The 21,406-nt window shown below is 37.6% G+C and overlaps 1 protein-coding gene across 1 annotated transcript in view; it reads right to left on the bottom strand.

The window, feature by feature from the left end:
- Positions 1 to 15,726, bottom strand: part of SLC25A31 (solute carrier family 25 member 31) — a 32,831-nt gene extending 17,105 nt beyond the window's left edge. The window contains exons 1-2 of the mRNA XM_025385765.1: positions 15,335 to 15,726; positions 1,744 to 1,871 (exon numbers count right to left, since the gene is read on the bottom strand). Coding sequence (XP_025241550.1) covers positions 1,744 to 1,871; positions 15,335 to 15,566 — 360 coding nt within the window. The 5' untranslated portion in view covers positions 15,567 to 15,726. The remainder of the gene's footprint in view (positions 1 to 1,743; positions 1,872 to 15,334) is intronic.
- Positions 15,727 to 21,406: the final 5,680 nt, after the last annotated feature.

Here is a 21,406-nt window from a genome sequence, read left to right as displayed (position 1 = left end):
ATGAAAAAGGCTCAGTATCACTGATCATCAGAAAAATGCAAATCAAAACCACAATGTGATACTGTCTCATGGTCAGAATGGCTACTATTAAAAAGTCAAAAAATAATAGATGGCGAGGTTGTGGAGAAAAGGGAACACTTATATACTGTTGGTGGGAGTGTAAATTAGTTGGACCATTGTGGAAAGCAGTATAGTGATTCCTCAAAGAGCTAAAAACAGAAGTATCATTACTGGGTATATACCCAGAGTAACATAAATCATTCTACTATAAAGACACATGTATGCGAATGTTCATTGTAGCGCTACTCACAATAGCAAAAACCTGGAATCAACTTAAGTGCCCACAAATGGCAGATTGGATAAAGAAAATGTGGTACATATATAACATGCAATACTATGCAGCCATAAAAAAAAAATCATATCTTTTGTGGGAACATGAACAGAGCTGGAGGTTATTATCCTTAGCAAACTAATGCAGGAACAGAAAACCAAATACTGCATGTTCTCACTTATAAGTGGGAGCTAAATGATGAGAACTTATGAATACAAAGAAGGAAAAAACAGATATTGGGATCTACTTTAGGGTGGGGGGTGGGAGGATGGAGAGATGCAAGAAAAATAACTATTGGGTGCTAGGCTTAATACTTGAGTGATGAAATTATCTGTACAAAAAACCCCTGTGACACGAGTTTACCTATAAAGCAAACCTTGACATGTACCCCCAAACCTAAAATAAAAGTAAAAAAACCTCATGTAGCTACATAAGATCCAAATCTTAAACCTTCCAATTCTAAGTCTAGGGAATTTTCTTGGTTACCTTTCTACCTGCGTCCCCTCACCCCGCCCCACCACCCTGGCCAAAGCGCAAAGCATTCAATGAACAACTTAATAAAATAGAACTGTGAAAAAAGGGAATACAGAGCATAAAAGGAAATTTAATGAAGCAGCAACAAAGAAATGTTCTACAAAGACTTGCTTTTAAAAAACCTTCTAAGATAGCTTAGTTGGCTGAGGCAGGAGTGGGAGGTGAGGAATGACAGGGAGAAAAAGACAAAAGATGAGGGGGGAGATTTTGTAAGAGTGAGGGGAAGATCTCGGGAGTAATGTAGATAGTATAGTGTATTGGATACAACCAAACAAATAGAAATCAGAATAAATGACATGTAGTTTATATGAGTAGGAAAGTTTGAAATTGAGATTTTGTAACCAAGGGAGTAATTACTTTGAAAACCAAAAATTATCCTTGCAATAAAAAGAAATCTCTAGTTTAAATTTATCATTTTCCAGTTTTGCTCAATTTGGACTTCCTATATGCTTTAATCTCACCTAAATATATCTTTATTCTCAAAGAAGAAATAATTTACTTCTTCAGGATATAAATTACCTCAGTAATAGGAACTACGTACTTGTTGATTTCTTTCTGTGCTTAAAATAAGCAGACAAAATGCTGTGTTTCCCCAGTGCAAAACAGTGATAAGATGAAATTACATTAAGTGTAATATTTATTCAAAAAATACTGCCTTGAGACAAAAGATCCCTTACGATTTTTGTAACAATACACACTTATTATTTTTTCCCACTACTTGAGCACCTTCCCCCCAAATAAAACATCACAGTTAAGACAAATCTAACCATTTTAAAGAAAATTGTAGAGATAGTGAAATCTATTTACATTGGATAGGAAATTTATATTGGATGGAAAATTTCTATATTGCAAGGAAAAAGTAAAAAAAATATAATTACCTGTTTTTCTTTATTAACTCCAGACATGAACAGCTGCTTGTATTTGTCCTTAAATGCAAAGTTTAGAGCTTGTGTTGGAAAATACCGAATAACATTTGCCAAATTGCCACGCCAAAAACTGAAGAAACCTATGGAAGGAAACATACAAATACATAAACCTACATTGTATTATTATTGAACAATTGCCATAGTTTTAACAAATTTAGCGATATGAACTATCTAAAACATACTCTTTCTTATGAGAAAAAGTTTTCTAAAATGTGTGTCTCCATTGAAAAATAAAAAGGTAGTGTTAACTCTATTGCACCCCATTCCATTTTTTAAAAAATTTCAAATAAAGAGCTTTGAATACCTAAAAACTAATGGAAAGTGGTATCAGTTGAATACAGGGCTCTTTACTAGCAGAAAAACAGAGCTCAGTAGTATTTGTCAAAGGCTAGTAACCCTTAGGCTCACTCCCAATTCCTGATGTACAACACCTATGGTGGTAAGGCTGTTATACAAATGAGTATGACAGAATATATCCACTTACTGATTTGTACATATACTTATGAGAATGAGAACAGGATAAAAGAATCTAAAGTGCCCTTATCTTTATGATCTGGAACCATTTTTGAATGGGTGTTAAAACTTCTCCAGAAAAGGGATCCATTTCAATTCTAGGCAGTTTCTAGACAACTGAGGAAGAGATTGGAAGAAATCTTTGAGGCCTGTAATCTCCCTACCTGAATTCTCCAGGGACTGACCAACCTTGGGGAATATAATTCATTGTGTACCCCTTAAAATTCAGGACTATCCTTATGATAGAGAGCTGCCCTAGAGCATGGCAGGCTAGCTCTTCAATAGCCTTGGTTGTTTTCACTAGATTACAAATCGTAAAATGCTTTGGCCTTGCTGTTCTGAACAGGATACCTCTAGCACCAGTTTGGAGAATACCCAGAATCAGTCTTTTAAAAATAAAGATTCAAAAGAAAATAATCTCAGTTAACTGGGGTAGTGCTCAGAATTGAACAAAGTTAGATTAGGTAAGTACATAGAGGGAAAGATACTTATTTGTTAAATAAGTAACATTAACCCTGTGGGAAAAAGTAAAGAATCTTGGTGAACCCAAGGCTGAATATAAAGTGACTACACAAAAACAATTCAGAAGCATATTTAATGGCAAAGAAATAATCTGACTCCAACAGCTGACTCCATCTTTACTCGGGTAATCAACATGTGATGGTAACAACTACTACTTACTGAGCATTCACTATACGAACCAGTCACTGGCAAAGAATTTACATGTATATCATTTAATCAATTATGCTTATTATGTAGGTTCTCTAACAGCACCCATTTTAAGTATATACAAAGTGAAACTTTAAAAAGTTTAAAAACTAGGCTAGGTACAGTGGCTCACGCCTGTAATTCCAGCACTTTGGGAGGTCAAAATGGGAGGACTGCTTCAGTTCAAGAATTCAAGACCAGCCTGGGCAACACTGTAAGACCGCATCTCTACAAAAAATTAAAAAAATAAATTAGCCATGTGCAGTGGCACATGCCTGTAGTTCCAACTACTCAGGAGGCTGAAGTAGGAGGATTTCTTGAGCTGAGGATGTAGAGGCCGCAGTGAGCTATGATCACACAACCACATTCCAGCATGGGTGACAGAATGAGAACCTGTCTTTAAAACAAAAAAAAAAAAAAAAAAAAGAAAAGAAAAAAGAAAAAAGAAAAACTGTCTGAGGATTACTAGCCAACCAAGATTTAAAATCAGGCTTTCTGTCTGACTCCAAAACTCTACTCTAGGCCTGGATTTCTGGAGAAACAAATCACAGAAAAGTTCTAAAATTATTATAATAGATGCTTTATTAAAAAAGAAACTGCTCTAACAATTTTTGAACAGGAAGATAATTAAAAAGTTCACAAATACGTGGAAATTAAACAACATGCTCTTAACAACCAATGGGTCAAAGAAGAAATGAATAGGAAAATTAAATCTTGGGATAAAACTGAAACACAACATACCAACACTTATAGATGCATCAAAAGCAGTTAAGAGAGAAGTTTATAGCAATAAATGCATGTGTATAAAGAAGAAAGATCTCAAATAACCTAATATTATACCACAAGGAGCTAGAAAAAGAACAAACTAAGTCCAAAGTTAGAAGAAGGAGGGAAATAATAAAAATTAGTGTTACCGAAATGCCAAGGGTTTAGTCTAGGTCCTGCTGCTCATTGCACAGAAAGTCAATCACAGAGACGATGCGTATTACCAGGGAAGAAGGCTTTTTTGGGTGCTGTGTCTGAGGAGAACAGATCAATCTCAAACCCATCTCTTTCACACACTAAAATTAGGAGTTTATATAGCAGAAAATAAATGCAACTATGTGTGGGAAAGCAAGAATTAGGGAGGAATAAGAAGAATGACTTGGTCAACAAGTAATCAATCAGGCAATCATGACAGGTGAGGGGTCAGTGTCTCAATGTCCAGATGTGGTGATCTGGTAAGTTTCTGTTCCTTGATACTATCTGGGAGGCCCAAAGGTTGTTTTCCTGAGAAAGGAACTCAGATATGACAAATACGAGTTTCTCAAGTTTTAAGACTGAGAAGGTCAATTTCTTGGTTTATTAATGATAAACACTAAACATCAGTTCCATGGGCCAATTGAGCTGGTTACAATGGCAGAAATAAATGAAATAGAGACTATAAAAAGTAATAGAGAAATATCAATCAAATTAAGAGTTTATTTTTTTCAGATCCAGTGCTGGTTGGTATTTTATTAGAAGAAGATAAACAAAATTGACAAACCTCTAGCTAGACTTAAGAAAAAAAGAGAGGAGACTCATGTAAGTAAAATTATAAGTGAAAGAAGATACATTACCACTAATACTACAGTAATACAAAGGGTCATAAGAGATTACTATGAACAATTATATACCAAGAAATTAAATAATATAGATGAAACTGATAAATTTATAGAAACATAATCTACCAAGTCTGAATCATGAATAAATATTTGAATAAACAATGACTGAATCAGTAATCACAAACTTAACAATAAAGAAAAGCCCAGGATCTGATGATTTCACAGCTGAATTCTGCTAAATTCTTTTTACAAGGCCAACATTACCCTGGTACCAAAGCCAACCAAAATACTACAAGAAAAGAAAATTGCAGGCCAATATTCCAATGAACAAACACGCAGAAATCCTCAACAAAATACTACCAAATTGAATTCAATATAGTGATAAAAGGATCATTCACCACAACCAAGTGGGATTTATCCTTGGGATGCAAGGATGGCTCAACATGCACAAATTGGTAAATGTGATATACCACATTAACAGAATGAAGGACAAAAACCATATGAGCATCTCAAAAAATGCTGAAGAAGCATTTGACAGAATTTATCTTTACCTAATAAAAACTTTCAACAACTTAGGTATAGAAGCAATGTACTGTAACACAGTAAATGTCACATATGACAAGCTCACAGATAACATCATACTCTATGGAGAAAAGCTGAAAACTTTCTTCTGAGATCAGGAATAAGACAAAGGGATCCACTTTTGCACTTTGATTCAATATAGTACCTTAAGTTCTAGCCAGAGTAATTAGAAAAAAAAAAAAAAAAAAAAAAGAAAGAAAAGTATCCAAATTGAAAAGAAGTTAAACTGTCTCTGTTTGCAGATGACATGATCTTACATACAGAAAACTCTAAATATGCCAACAAACTATTAGACTAATAATTCAGTAAAGTTTCAGGGTATAAAATCAACACAGAAAAATCAATCACGTTTCTATATACTAACAATGAGCTACCTGAAAAAGTAATAAAACAATATCATTCATAATAGCATAAACAAAACACTAGGAATAAATTTAACCAAAGAGGTGACAGATCTGTACGCCAAAAAGTTTTTAAAAATTGATGAAAGAAACCAAAGAGATCTCCAGGCATTTGGAGCACCCACTCACCTAGATGAGCAGCCTGAGCCACCCTACCCTTTCTGTGCAGAGATTGTGGTGCCGTGGGACCCTCTCTGCTCCATACACAGTCAGATCTCCAGGCATTCAAAGAATCTGCTCACCTGCATTGGCAGCCTGAGTCACCCCACCCTTCCTTTGCAGAGATCTGTGTGGAGGGGGCTTTCTCAGCTTCACACTCAGGCAGGCAGAGCACCTACTTGCCATGATCAGCAGTCTGAGCTGCCCCATCTTTCCTGAGCAGACATTGTGGTGTAGTAGGACTGTCTCTGCTCCACAACCAGGCAGATTTCCAGGCATTCTGACCATCTGCTCACCTGAATCATCAGCCTGGCCCATCCTTTCTCCCAGTAAATAAGGGTTAAGTATATATGTAGCTGTGTTTGCCTCAGTTGACTTAGCTGTACATGCCATTTACTGGCCTGTAGGTGGGATCCCATAGCCCATAGAAGAAGAAAAAATCCTACCTGCATTAAAATGACTACAAAAATTGGAAGCACTAGTGTCCCCAGATGAGAAGGAACAGGGCAAGAAATCGGGCACCACAAAAAATGTGAATGTAGTAACACCACCAAAGGATCACACTAGCTGTCAAGCAATGGTTCCTAGCCAAAATGGAAACTCAGAAATGACTAAGAATTCAAAGCATGAATTGCAAGGAAGCTCTCAACAAGATCCAAAAGACGGTTGAAAATAGACACAAACTTCTAAAGTAATCTGGGAAATGAAAGAAGAGATAAACATCTTCAAAAGAAATCAATCAGATCTTATGGAACTGAAAAGCTTACTTAAGAAATTTCAAAATACAATTAAAAAATTATCAATTGACTGGACCAAGCAGAAGAAAGAAATGCAGAGCTTGAAGACTGGTCTTTTTTAACTAACCCAGTTAGACAAAAATACAGAAAAAAAGAATTTTAATAAATGAACAAAGTCTTTGAGAAATATAAGATTATGTAAAGCAGCCAAACCTACAAGATACCGGCATTCCTGAGAGAGAAAAAGAAAAAGCAAACAATCCAAAAAACATATTTGATGAAATACTTCAAGAAAATTTCCCTAATCTTTGTCCAGATATGAGAAATCCAGAGAACACCTGTGAGATACTGGACAAAATGAACATCACCAAGGCATATAGTCACCAGAATGTCCAAGGTCAACACTAAAGAAAAAATCCTAAGGAGAGCTAAAGGAAAAGGTCAGATCATGTACAAAGAGAAACCCGTCAAGCTAACAGTAGCCTTCTCAGCAGAAACATTATAAGCCAGGAGAGATTGGGGTCCTATTTTCAGCATTCTTAAAGAAAAATTCAAACCAAGAATATCATATCACACCAAACTAAATTTTATACATGAAGAATAGATAAAATCTTATCTAGGCAAGCAAGTGCTAAGAGAATTGGGTTACCACCAGACCAGGTGACAAGAGATCCTTAAGGGAGCTCTACATATGGAAAGGAAAGAAAAATATCCGCAACCACAAAAACACTATTAAGAACATAGCCAAGAAACCCTAGAAAGCAACTACACAATATAAAATACAAAGAAACCAGCTAACAAATTCACAATATGATCAAAACCTCACATATCAAATATTAACCTTCAATGTAAACATCTAACCAGCCCATTTAAAAGGTACAGAGGGACAAGTTGGATAAAAAACAAGATGCATCTGTCTGCTGTCTTCAAGAGACCAATCTCACATGTAACGACACACACAGGCTCAAAGTAAAGGGTTGGAAAAGGATCATGCAAATAAAAAACAAAAAAGAGCAGGGATCATTATTCTTATATGAGATATAACAGAGTTTAAACCAGCAAAAATAAAAAGGACAAAGATGTGCATTACATAATGAAAAAGGTTCAATTCAACAAGAAGATTTAACTATCCTAAATATATACATACCCAACATTTGGACCACTCAGATTTATAAAACAAGTACTTCTACACTTACAAAAAGACTTAGCCAGTCACACAATAAGAGCGGGGGACTTAACACCCCACCAACAGCATCAGACCATCAAGGCAGAAAATGAGCAAACAAATAAAATTCCACACGACCATTCGAACCTAACAGACATCTACAGAATACTCCACCCATCAACCAGAGAATTACATTCTTCTCTTCTACACATGGAACATACTCCAAGATTGACCACATGCTAAGCCATAAAGCAAGTCTCTATAAATACACAAAATTGAAATTATACCAACCATACTCTCAGACCACAACAGAATAAAAATAGAAGTCAATATCAAGAAGATATCTCAAAACCACAAATTATATGGAAATTAAACAATTTCAGCCAGGCATGGTGGCTCACACCTATAATCGTAGCACTTTGGGAGGCTGAGCTAGGTAGATTGCCTGAGCTTAATTTGAGACCAGCCTGGGCAACACGCTGAAATCTATCTCTACTAAAATACAAAAAATTAGCTGGGTATGGGGGTGCACGTCTGTAGTTTCAGCTACTCAGGAGGCTGAGGAATGAGAAATGCTTAAATCCGGGGTGGGAATCGCTTGACCCTGGGAGGCCAAGGCTGCACTGAGCTGTGATTGTGCCACCACACTTCAGCCTGGGAGACAGAGTGAGACCCTGTCCTAAAAAAAAAAAATTGAAATCAGCTGTTTAAAGGAAAAAACTAATAATCTGGCTCTTTTGAAGCCTATTTTACACATCACTTTTTAACTATTAATGGTCACTTTGGAAATGGCCAATTCAGCTGACTGGTATGAGATATTATGGGTTTCAGACTAGGAGTTATTAGTTATAATTCTGTAATTATGATTATATTGCTGAGTATATAAAAATGAGTATCATATATAATAGTAGTACAAGCCAGGCATGGTGGCTCATGCCTATAACCCCAATGACTTGGAAGGCTGAAGAGGAAGAACTGCTTGAGGCCAGAAGTTTGAGACCAGCCTGAGTAACACAGTGAGACCCTGTCTCTAAAAAAAACAAACCCCAAACAAACTTAGCTGCCATGGTGGCATGGCCTGTGTTCCCTGCTACTGAGGAGGCTGAGGTGGGAGTTCTTGAACACCAAAACTCCAGGCTGCAGTTGAGTCACGATTGTGCCCTGCAGTCCGGCCTGGGCGATGGAGCAGGACCCTATCTAAAAAAAAAAAGTAGTAGAAAGGTTTGTAACTTTGACTAGTGTAGTGAACATAAACAGAAGGTTTTAATGATAAAGACATCTGGAAACTAACATGAGACCATGATGACAGAGTGTCAGATTTATGACTAAAGAGGTTTGCTAGAGTTGGCTGAAGAATGTGTTCCTTCGAGAAAAATTGTATTTGCACGAATAAAACCATTTATATCAAAAGAAATGTCAATATCTCAATGAAAATTTACAAACAAATCCCTAGAAGTGTAATAGGAAAACTGTTAAAGTAGTACAGCGGCAATTCTTAATGGGTTAGGCCAGAAAAAATATAAAATCTCACATACATAAAATAGTTTTACACAGATGTCACAGAATTCTTGAATTCCCTGAAGCTCCAGGTGTCAGGTTAAGAACTCATGTTTTAACCTCTTTTGCCATAGATCACACTAAAACATCTTATTCTTATTTCCTTCTTTGCCCCTGCTGTACCTTGCTGTTAGAAACTCCAATGTCCCTGCTAAGAGTACAACGCAGGAGGAGCCCCTAAGTAAAATTCTGAATGCATTTCTAACTATATTTGGGAGTCAGGTTTCAGCGTTTTAATTCAACTCTACTTAGATATGCTATGTACTACATAGGTTCCAGTTCCCTTGGATAGATTACAAAATCTACTCTATGTGTAATGCAAGTTTATCCCAAATTATTTCATTTACAAATGAACATCTGGAATACATGTTTACAAATTCAGGAACACACACATACACATTAGTTACAATTACTTGAGCACTAACTATGGTATAGACACACGTTGAATATTTTACATGCATTATCTTCTTTAATTCTCACAACTACCATATCAGATAGGTATAGTTATTATACCAGTATACCGCTGAGGAAACTGGGGCTGAGAAAGGTTAAATAAAAACTGTTCAAAGTTACAAAGTATGGGAAAGGCTGAGACTTGGTTCTAGGTCCATTTAACTCCAGGTCTAGTGTTACTGCACTTCTAATGCCGCTATATAAAAATCCATTTTGGATAAAACAGTACTTTTTGGTTAGAATAAAACAAGGTTAAAGCAGAAATGATACAATGGCAGGTATGTTTTGACTCTCTAGTCATACAGAATAAATGGATGGTTTCCTAATATAGATCACAAAATTGGTACAGAAATATATAGTGATGTTGACCTCTTTCTCTGTTAAAAGTAAAAATAAATAAATAAAAGTTTAAAAGTTTCTGACCTAATTCCTAAGAAAAAAATTTCTTCGATATTTAAAAAGGATAAGAAAAACCTGCTCTGAACCTAATTTTGAACAAATAAATAAGAATTGAAATAAAAGGGACAGGAAAAAGTTACTAGGCCATTTATTGGCTGGCCTTGCCAAGAACAAGAACGTTAGGCATATTTGGATACATAGTCTAAACCGACTTTTTTTTTTTTTGCAGAGAAGGTTCAACATCTTTTGATGATATGCCTATCAGTTAAAAAAAAGTCTGCATGACTTCCAAATAGTATACATTAATAAATTATATCTTTGCAACTATACTACCATATTATGTACATCTGTAAAACATACCCAAAATATAAATTAAAGAATGAGATAAAGATTTTTCATTTAAAAACTTTTATTTGGTACCTCCTCCACAGCAGACATTTTGTGCCTGCTGGAGATAGCACTAGGAACAATGTTCCTGATCTTACGGAGCTTACATCTTAAGAGGGAGGGACCAGGGAGATAGGTAGCAAATAACTATGTCTGTTAGCAATAAAAAACTGTAAAGAAAAAAACAATATATGAAGATTGGAAATAATAAAAGGCTATTTTGATAGCGTTGTTAGGGAAACTTGAATGTTAGATGATACTAGAGCAAAGTTAAATATTTATTTAAAAGATGAAAAACAATATTTTCAAATATCTTGCTAATTATGATGTTTTCACACCATCATTTGCTATTATCTCAAGGCACTGCTAGGGTGAGGTTCATTTTTAAGAACAGTATATAGGAATCTATATTTCAAATACTCTTCTTGTCTCAGGTCCAATTAGACTGTCATTGTTTCTACACTGAATATAATCTGAATGATAAAATAATACGCCATTTCTTGGAGTAAATGGCATCAGTGCCATTGCTTGGAGTAAATGGCATCAGCTATGTCTTTTTCTTGTGGTTCATCATTTGATACTGGTGTTATCCTTGATTTGGTTTTGATGGCAGAATCTTTTTCAAAGTTTTGTCCATGTTTTGAGGATTTAGTTAAAACCTGATAACAGAATCTATAAATTCACTTAATTGGGCAAACATAACCAATAATATATTCTTGAGGAAGGGTGCTTGTCATTCCCTCTACCCTGTATAACTCCCACTCGTTTTTTCAGGATCCCTTAATGTCCTGTGATATGTAACTGACATTGGGCCCAAGCATAGGTGACAATGCCAATTTATATATTAAATATCAGTAAAATTTATTTTGTATTTTACTTAAAGTACATATAAGTAAAATACCTAATATTTTCTTCCCATACTCCAAAATAGCATCTTCAAGATGGACCATAGGATATTAAAAAAACTCACTGTTCTAAGTCTTCAGAAAAATGGGTTTGGGAAACGCTTAGATGAAAGCTGATAAACTCATGACATGAGCTCCTAAAAGAGAAGAGTTCTGATAGGCTTGTAACAATGAGACTGTATGGATCTTTTTTTTTTTTTGAGACAGTCTTGCTCTGTCACCCAGGCTGGAGTGCAGTGGCACAGTCTTGGCTCACTGAAAACTGTGCCTCCGAAGTTCAAGTGATTCTTGTGCTTCAGCTTCCCAGGTAACTGGGACTACAGGTATGCGCCACCATGCCCAGCTAATTTTTGTATTTTTAGTAGAGATGGGGTTTCACCATCTCGGCCAGGCTGATCTTGAACTCCTGGCCTCAAGTGATCTGCCCACCTCTGCCTCCCAAAGTGCTGGGATTACAGGCATGAGCCACCACACCCAGAAGATCAGTTCTTTAAAAGGCTACACTTACAATATACTAATAAGACAGTTTCTTTGATTAAACACATATTTACATATGCATATTTTGCTCAGTGAAAAACCAAAATGTTAACTATGGTGACTTTAGCAGTGATGTTATTTTTTTTTTGCTTCTTTGTATTTGCTAATTTTCTACAATAATTATGCATTATTTGCATAATAAAGGTTTAAACAGCGTTAAATAGAAGTACACATACAAAGCTGGAAGGTGATAGAACCAACTAAAGAATATAATAAATCTTTAAGAATAACATAAGCATAAATCCAGAAGTTTTCATAAGCCAAGAAAAGGTTATAAAAGTGTCAAAACACACTCAAAGCAATATTTAAAGCTATACTCAAGGCAAGAATACAGAGCTCTATCCTTGTAATGGAAAGAAAGCAGAGATAAGGTAAGAAACTAGAGAGCATCTATATGTGAACTCTGAGTTCATGTCTCTTCCTCCAGCTCATTTCACATTGCCTAAAGAAAAGACAAGTTGTGAATAAAATTAGAGAAAACATAAAAACAATCTTCAGAACACTTGAGATGGGCATGTGCCTTGACTTTCAAAGAAGAAAGAGAAGGCAAATTGCAAGAAATTTATGTTTTAAAATAAGTAAGTTGGTAGGTCATGACCATACCAAAATATGTCAAGCTTGCTTCTACTTTTAAAGAATAATTTGTAATTAACTGCATATTGACATTTTGAAATATGTCAAATAAGTACGTGTACAAGTACACATACAATCATCATAGATTCAACAGCTACAAATACAGATGATACAGGTTGAGCATCACTAATCCAAAAATCCAAAATTCTCCAAAATCTGAAACTTTTTGAGCACTGACATGATGGGCACAGGAAATGCTTATTAGAGCATTTTGGATTTTAAATTAGGGATGCTCATCTGGTAAATATAATGCGAATATTCTAAAATCTGAAAAAATAAAAAAATCCAAAACTTTTGGTCCCAAGCTTTTCGGATACTCAACCTGTATAAATGACCAAATACTATAAGCGGAGTTGCTGACATGAGTTTTTGCAACCATGAACAACTCTTAGTAAACTTCAGAAGAGAAGAAAGTACAATCTTTCCTCTACTTCCTTATATGGTAGCTGCATTACTGGAATCAGTGTATACTAAAACCATGCCCCAGACAATGTGTGTTTATAAGGAAATCAGAGTTAAGTTATTTCTAGGCTTAGAGAATCATAAACATGTTTCACTGCTACACGAATATGCAAGGGGAGATCTAAAAGTCATTCAGGTTGCAGGATAAATCTTCACTGTGTATGACTGGCTGGGATATAGCAGCAGGATGTTTAACATCCCTGGCCCTTGCCTTTCATATCATTGTAATGTACGATTACAACCCTCTATCTTTGTGCTAAATAAAAAAAATTGCCCCACAAGTTTCCAAAATTGCCTCTAGATGGCAATAGTATCCTTGTTGTAAATTACTGATCTCTTAGCATAGGATACACCATGGTACCTTCATAAAGCTTTATATATAACAGAAAACATCTTCAAGTTCTACTTAATGATGCTGTCATCTTGGAAGGTAAAGAAAGCAGGGACCAGGATAAATTTGAGAATGACATGAACTTACAAGAACCATACTGAATATGTTTAGGTTTAAATATTGTGAAAAACATTTAAAATATAAAATAAATTAGCACTAGTCAGCCCTAACTGATCAGAATACTTCATTTTACCTGACAAAATATTTAAAGCAGAAAAGCCAATAACAGGCCCCTACTTCTCTTCAGAAGTCTTAGAATATAAATGAAGAAGAGACAGGTTCCTTGCTTCTCCTGAAAAAATCTCAGGCGAAATGAGAAGCTTGCTTTAATTAAATGAAAGAGTGAAGAGAGGCAAACTATGAAAGATCCGAGCTTAGCTCCCAGACGATGCATTAGGTTTCTACCCCTTACCCCATTTACTCCATGCCACAGGTCTGGAAGAGTTGTAACCACATCCTTAGCATTCCCAGGGACAAGGTGCTTTTTTGAATGGGACATTATCTGGCCCTAGAACAGGACTAAAAGAAAGGTCTGCGCTGGAGTTGAAGCCACTTCATTTCTTGTTGAGAATACACAATAAATAGGTCTATTTCTTTTTAAAAGATCATACAGATTTTTCTATTAAACCCAACTATATGGGTGGATTATAAAAAATATCTGATAAACTTATCCCTTTAGCTAACTTGGGAGCCATTTTGCAGCTATGGCTCACAAGCACTTTTGTTATTTATTCCTTTAAATCATTCCAATATTAATAGAAAAAACTCATGATGAACAAAAATGAAATTTTAAATAAGGGCAGCACTTGATGCAAAAAGAAAAGCTGGTAATACTGATCCCATCTTTGTTTTAAACTTGTATATATTGTGTTGGTTATGAATTTTTTTTGCATGACTTGATTTTTTAAAAGATTGTATTAAAATAGTTCAAAGGTTTTTTTTTTTTTTCTGTTTTTAGGAGTGGAGGTTTAACAGACAAAATAAAGAGAAAAGAGAACAGCTCTCTCTCTAGTGAAAGAAAGGGGCTTCGGAAAGGGAAGGACCCTAAAGTTTGGTTTTTTTGAGACAGGGTCTCACTCCGTCATCCAGTCTGGAGTGAGGTGGCGCCATCTGGGCTCCCTGAAACCCCCGCATCGTGTCCCCCAAGTAGTTGGGACTACAGGCGTGCGCCACCACGCCTGGCTAATTTTTGTATATTTAGTAGTGACGGGGTTTCAACATGTTAGCCAGGCTCGTCTAGAACTCTTGAGCTCAAGTGATTTGCCCGCCTCGGCCTTCCAAAGTGCTAGGATTATAGGCGCGAGCCACCGCACCTGGCCTTAAAATACTTTTTATCTTGATGACTGAGGGTGTGTGTGTTTGTTTTAGCGTCCCCTTGAATTTTGGGCAGAACGAAGTGCCTCCTTGGTCTTCAGTAGTTCAAGAATAAGCAGAACCTCTTTTCACTAATAGGTTTCAGAGTACTGGGAGGCCCCAGTGCTTCCATATTTGTACTTCTCTTAGACGTACTATTTCAACAAATACACACACAGTTTTTGAGACAAGGTCTCGCTCTGTTGCCAACGCTGGAGCATAGTGGGGTGATTATACCAACAAATATTTAAGCAACTTACAACACTAGTTATAGCAGAGTGCCTAAGGGCATCTCCCTCAATCCTGGGAGGTCAACCACTTTCCTTCTGGACCTGTTACAGGTGCACCAAGGTGTAAATCGCGCTGCAGCAGATTAGATAAAGATAAGGCAGTGGTTTCCCCTGTACCAGGACTTGGTCAGGACCAAGGCAGCCCTGGAAAAGTAGAGCCTGTTAGGTTCAGAAACTAAATTCTGGAAGGGTAAGAAGCAAATTCATTACCGACAGCTGTAACCATGGTTGTGGGGCCCACAATCGTGCCCCTCCCAGCCACCCCTCTTCTCTGGGAAGCTGATGGGGGCGCCGGGAGAGGCTGACGGGGCGGCCTGCCTTTACGCACCCTGCTCGCGAGGAATCCGCACCAGGCAGTCCACCATGCCTTTGTACCGCGCCTCCGGGCTGATCTGCTTCGACGACGCCTGCACTTGCAGCAGCAGCTTCACCCGCTCGATGGGCGCCACCGCTGTCTTGGACACAGCTGCCGCGACTCCACCGGCCAGAAGGTCCTTCCCGAAAGACGAGGCGTCAAATAGCCGCTTTTCTGCCTTCTTCTTCGGAGGCTCACGATGCATGATGGAGAAGGATATAAAAACCGGCAGCAGTGGCTAAAAATGAGTGTGGGAGCGACGATGAAGGGAAGCTGAAAACCGCTGTAGCATCGCCCTGGCGAGAAAGTGGCTCTTGGGACGCTGGGAGAGCCGCGCGCCGGCGTGGGGCGTTCGGAAACGCTGCGCAGGCGCTCCAACGGCCTCCAGCCACTAGGCGCCTGACACGTGGCGCCTGACACGTGATGCCTGACACGTGACTCCTGACACGTGGCTTCTGGAGCGCGGTGATGCCTGCGCACTTCTACTAGCGGAGCCTGGGCTTTCTGATGAGGGAGGGGTCCGGAGGCGGTGAGCACCGAGCAGGAAAAGTGAGTGGAGGGACCCAGGAGAGCCAGTTCTGTATGAAGAAATTTAGTAGCTGAGACTAGGCCAGAGCAGTCAACCAGCGGTGTGAGATTAACAGAATTTAGTTTTTTATTTTTATTTTTTATTTGTTTATTTTTTTTGGAGACATAGTCACCCAGGCTGGAGTGCAGTGGCGCCATCTCGGCTCACTGCAACCTCCTCCTGCCGGGTTCTTGCCATTCTCCTGGCTCAGCCTCCAGAGTAGGTGGGACTACAGGCACCCGCCACCACACCAGGCTAATTATTTTGTATTTTTAGTAGAGACGGGGTTTCACCGTGTTAGCCAGGCTGGTCTCAATCTCCTGACCTTGTGAGCCACCCGCCTCGGCCTCCCAAAGTGCTGGGATTACAGGCGTGAGCCACCGGCCAGAATTTAGTTTAATTACCAGTATTATCCCCTTCATTTTCTTAATCGCTTTAATCCGTTGTGTTCTCTTTGACCAGAGATGGTTCCTTTGACCTTTCTTGGCATCTTAAAAAAGACAGTCTTTTTTTTTTTTTTTTTTTTTTTTTGAGTCGGAGTCTCGCTCTGTTGCCCACGCTGGAGTGCAGTGGCACAATCTCGGCTCACTGCAAGCTCCGCCTCCCGGGTTCACGCCATTCTCCGGCCTCAGCCTCCTGAGTAGCTGGGACTACAGGCGCCCGCCACCGCGCCCGGCTAATTTTTTGTATTTTTAGTAGAAACGGGGTTTCACCGTGGTCTCAATCTCCTGACCTTGTGATCCGCCCGCCTCGGCCTCCCAAAGTGCTGGGATTACAGGCGTGAGCCACCGCACCCGGCAAAAAAGACAGTCTTATTTGTAGTGTGATTCAAGTAATGTTCCCCTTAAATTTCTCCCTATGTGCCTGTTAATCCTTCAAATTCCCTTGGAAATTGCTTTAATCCGTTCCTTTAATTAAGCAGGGATCCTTTGTCTAGTCACTTTCTGTGTCGTTTTGCTGATTGTGCCCCCATAGCATAATACATGTTCTTCTTTTTCATATTGTATTTAAATTGATAATATCCAGAGCAGTGGTTCTCAATCCAGACTGTACATTCAAAGGGATGAGTGGTGTTTTGTTTTGTTTTTCAAATTGATGCTTGGGATTAGGCCCTGCCCATTAAATCAGGACGTCTAGAAGTGAGGCCTGGCATCAGTATTTAAATTCTCCAGGTAATTCTAATGTTTGAAGTAATTCTAATTCTAGGGTTGAGGGCCAATGACCTATCTAGAAGAGTAGTTCACAAACTTTTCGACTGTGGGACCCCTCTTTATTCACTGAAAAATTATTGAAGGCCAGGTACCAGTAATCCCAAAACTTTGGGCCAAGTCCAGTCTGGGTAACATAGTGAGACCCCTCCTTTACAAAAAAAAAAAAAAAAAAAAAAAAAAAAAAAAAAAAAAAGAAGCTGGGCATGGCTGCACAAGCCTGTAGTCCTAAGTATAGCTACTCAGGAGGCTGAGACAGGAGGATTGCTTGATCCCAGGAGTTGGAGGCTGCGTGAGCTATGATCTCACCACTGCACTCCAGCCTGGGCAACAGAGCAGGGCCCTGTCTCTTAAAAAAAATTATTGAAGACACAATGAACCTTCTGTTTTTGTTATGTATACTGGCATTTACCACTCAGAAATTAAAACACAATTTAAAAACATTTAATTCATTTAAAATAAAAATAATCCATTACAGGATAGTATAAGTAAGACTTTTAAATAAAAAATGTAGTAGAAAAATAGTATTGTTTTATATTTTTGAATCTCTAATGTCTGGCTTAATAAAAGGCAGCTAGATTCACATTACTGCTTTTGCATTCAGTCTGTTGCAATATCACATATGTAGCCACTGAAAACTCCAGTTTATTCAGGACAGAATGAAAGTGAAAAAGGCAAATAATAGTATCGTTTAAGAAAATACCTTTGACCTCACGGTGTTCCTGTCTCCGTGACACAGAGGGGTTTTCCACACTGCACTTTGAGAACTCATTTAGAGGCGGTTGGCAGATTCAGGTTTGACTTCTTTTGGCAAAAATACTCAGTAGAGGTACATCTAGCCTGTACATAACATTTGTCTTTTTCTTCCACCTCACTTTTTTCACTTAATATATCGTGGAGATCCTTCTATAATAACATTTAATATATCCCTTTTTACAGCTTGTTTGGTGGTTTTAAATAAATGGAGATCCCATCTTATCACCTCTTACTCTGTAGGACCTGCAGAGCCTTACAACATGTCTATAAAATGTGAGATGAGTTTTTAGCTTTTTTTGAATGTTAGGTTCTAATTTTTCCTTTGTCTTAAGTGTGTTATAACCCTTCTACTAGTACTTGTCACTAGTAAAAAACCATTTAGGTCAGGATTCCAGACCAGGAATGTTGTCAATATTTTGATTACCTCACATAAAATCAATTGGCAAGTCCTACTGATATCATATGTTTGGTGCTACTTCCTTTCCATGGTGGCTTATTCAACTTTTTTTTGAGACAGAGTCTCGCTCTGTTGCCCAGGCTGGAATTCAGTGGTGCAATATTGGCTCACTGAAACCCGGGTTTCAAGCAATTCTCCTGCCTCCGCCTCCCAAATAGCTGGGATTATAGGCATCTACCATAACACCCAGCTAAGTTTTGTATTTTTAGTGGAGACAGGGTTTCACCATGTTGGCCAAGCTGGTCTCAAACTCCTGACCTCAAGTGATCCACCCGCCTTGGCCTCCCAAAGTGCTGGGATTACAGGCGTGAGCTACCGCACCCGACTGGCTTATTCAGCTCTTAACTGGGTTTTTCAACTCAAATCTCTCTTTCTCTCTTTCACACGTAGCAGCCAGATTAATGTGTCTAAAGCATTAATTAATTCCTAGGCTTAAACAAAACAAAGTCTTTCCATTGCATTGACTTCAAAATCCTTTGTCAAATTCATTGTAAATTCAATAAACAATTGGCTTTTTATTAGCAAACATCTGAAAAATGAAAGGTTTCATTCTCCTTCAAGGGAATTTGAAGCATTATCAGGCACATAGGGAGAAATTTAAGGGGGAAATTACTTGAATCACTACAGGTAAGAGTGTCTTTTTAAGATGCCAAGAAAGGTCAAAGGAACCATCTCCGAGGACAGAAAGGAAGTGTTCTGCGGCTCCCCAGGGCAATTTTCTCTTTCTACCCTCCTCTAACATTTGATTTGATAGTTGCCAATGTTTATATCATATTCCTTTATGATATCAAACTTATTTCTGACATGTATTCATCGGTAGAAGACAGACAAAAGTGGAAGTATCAACTTAGAAATGTAGCTTTGTAACCTTTTAAAAAACTTTTTGTTGAGACGGGGTCTCACTCTGCACCCAGACTGGAGTGCAATGGCAAGATCATGGCACACTGAAGCCTTGAAGTCCTGGGCTCATGTGATTCTCCCACCTCAGCTTCCCAAGTAGCTAGGACTACAGGCAAAGACCACCATATCCAGCTAATTTTTAAAATTTTTTGTGGAGATGGGGTCTCCCTATCAAGACAAACCCAAGCTTGTCTTGAACTCATGGACTCAAGCATTCCTTCCGCCTCAGCCTTTCAAAGTGCTGGGATTACAGTAGTAAGCCACTGTGCCCAATAGCTTTTTAACCTTGTTAAGAGCACTAAATCAACTCTTCAATAGGTTGGAGCTGAAAATGAGTAATTTACTGCATTGATTTTACTTACTGGTAAGGGAAGGAAAAAAAATTCTAGTGATTTATGTTAATATTAAAAGTGTAGTCTCTGGACCTTTGTTCTGTTCACTTTGCTCTCCGGAGAAATCAGCATGATTAGTTTCCTCACTTCAGGTCTGCAGTCACCTCAGCAACCCTTTCCTTGGTCACCCTGTCTGCCACATCTTATATCCCCTTCTCTTGCTTCATGATTTTTTCTCTTAGCATTTACATATTTTACTTACTTATCTTGTCTGTGGTATGCCTCTCCCATTGGAACATAAACTCCACGAGGGCAGGAATTTTTAGCTCTTTTATTCATTGCTATAGCCTCTGCATCCAGATCAGCGCTTGGCACAGGGTAGATATGCAATAAATACATGTTGGATGAATGCATGAAAAGGCAATACAACTGCAAACAAACCTCCAAATCAGTTTTATTTAAAACTATCAATATAGTATAAAAATAGCTTTAATTACATAGAATATAGAAACACAACTCTGCAAAATTATTTCATACAGTTTTGGTGCATAAAGTTTCAATAACATTTAATAATTTTAAAATATCCAAAGTATAAATTCTTGTTCTCAAAACTGTTTATTGATAAATGATTTTTCTGAGCTTTTCCCCAACATTTTGTACAGTAGCAGGTATGATTATCTGACTACTTGGTTTTCAACCAATGGATATTTAATAATAATAATAATAAATGGTAGCAGTAGCAGCTAACACTTTCATAGCAAGCAATATGTGCCAGGCACTGTTTAGAAAGAATTAACATGTACAATAATGTTCAAAGCAGAAAAACCTAGTAAATTGGTTTCACAGCTTTGCTCATTTGTATTAGAAATATAAAAAAGCAGTTATTACAAAATACTATCTTGCCATTATACAGCATCATCAATGGTCCCTTGGCACAAATAAGAAACATTCCCTTACTAGCTACACTTCTCTGGCAAGACAAAAACAAGAGCTAAAGAAAGGGGAGAGGGAGAGAAAGTAAGAGTCTAAAATGTAATTTTGGGGGGCTAAAACATGATAATGAGAATTTGATACTTTAAAAAACGCCAGCTATATATCATTTTTCACATTAATAGTCGGTGGTGGAAGGGAACATTTGCATGATACTAATGAAATTCAACTTAACAATGTTTCTGTGTCTTCTAAAGCATATTTCTAGGATATCTGCACTATCATCTTGTCCCCCTTTATTTAAGAAAGTATTAGGCACTTTATTGTCTGATAATCAGTTTGATGTTTCAGATGTGCTTCTGAACATATTTGGAAAAATAGTCAGCTAAGTTTGCCTACAGAGCTTAGTTCAATATCCATTTAGAAATGAAAAAATAAGATGTGTGATTTTATTTCTTAAAAATGCAGTGCCTCTTTAACATGGAAATTACAGTGCACATCTACAATACAGCAAATAATTTTCTTTTTATTAAGATCAGTAGTCTGCTCTGCCTTTTTATTTCCATTATTGAGTGATGGTCTCATGTTTCTCTGATACCAGGAAAGCAGTTCAACACATCAAAATTTCATTAAATGAAACAAAAAGTACCCTATGATAAAACCCTAACTTAGTTCAGTTTGTATGAAAATCTGAGGTGATCAACAGCTACATTTATTCATAATTATCAGTATTAGAAGTAGTTCATGGTATTTTCAGGGACATTTCCAGAAATTTAAGACATTTAATAAATTGTTTTGACCAAAGTGTCTTAATACATATATATGTAAACAAGCAGCCCTAAGACAGCTGTTGTGGGTCAAATGGTAGCATGTGACAATATTGTGATCTTAAGG

This window comes from Theropithecus gelada, chromosome 5 (assembly GCF_003255815.1).
Source record: "Theropithecus gelada isolate Dixy chromosome 5, Tgel_1.0, whole genome shotgun sequence".
Taxonomy (NCBI): Eukaryota; Metazoa; Chordata; class Mammalia; order Primates; family Cercopithecidae; genus Theropithecus; species Theropithecus gelada.
This window is presented reverse-complemented; position numbering and strand designations above follow the sequence as displayed.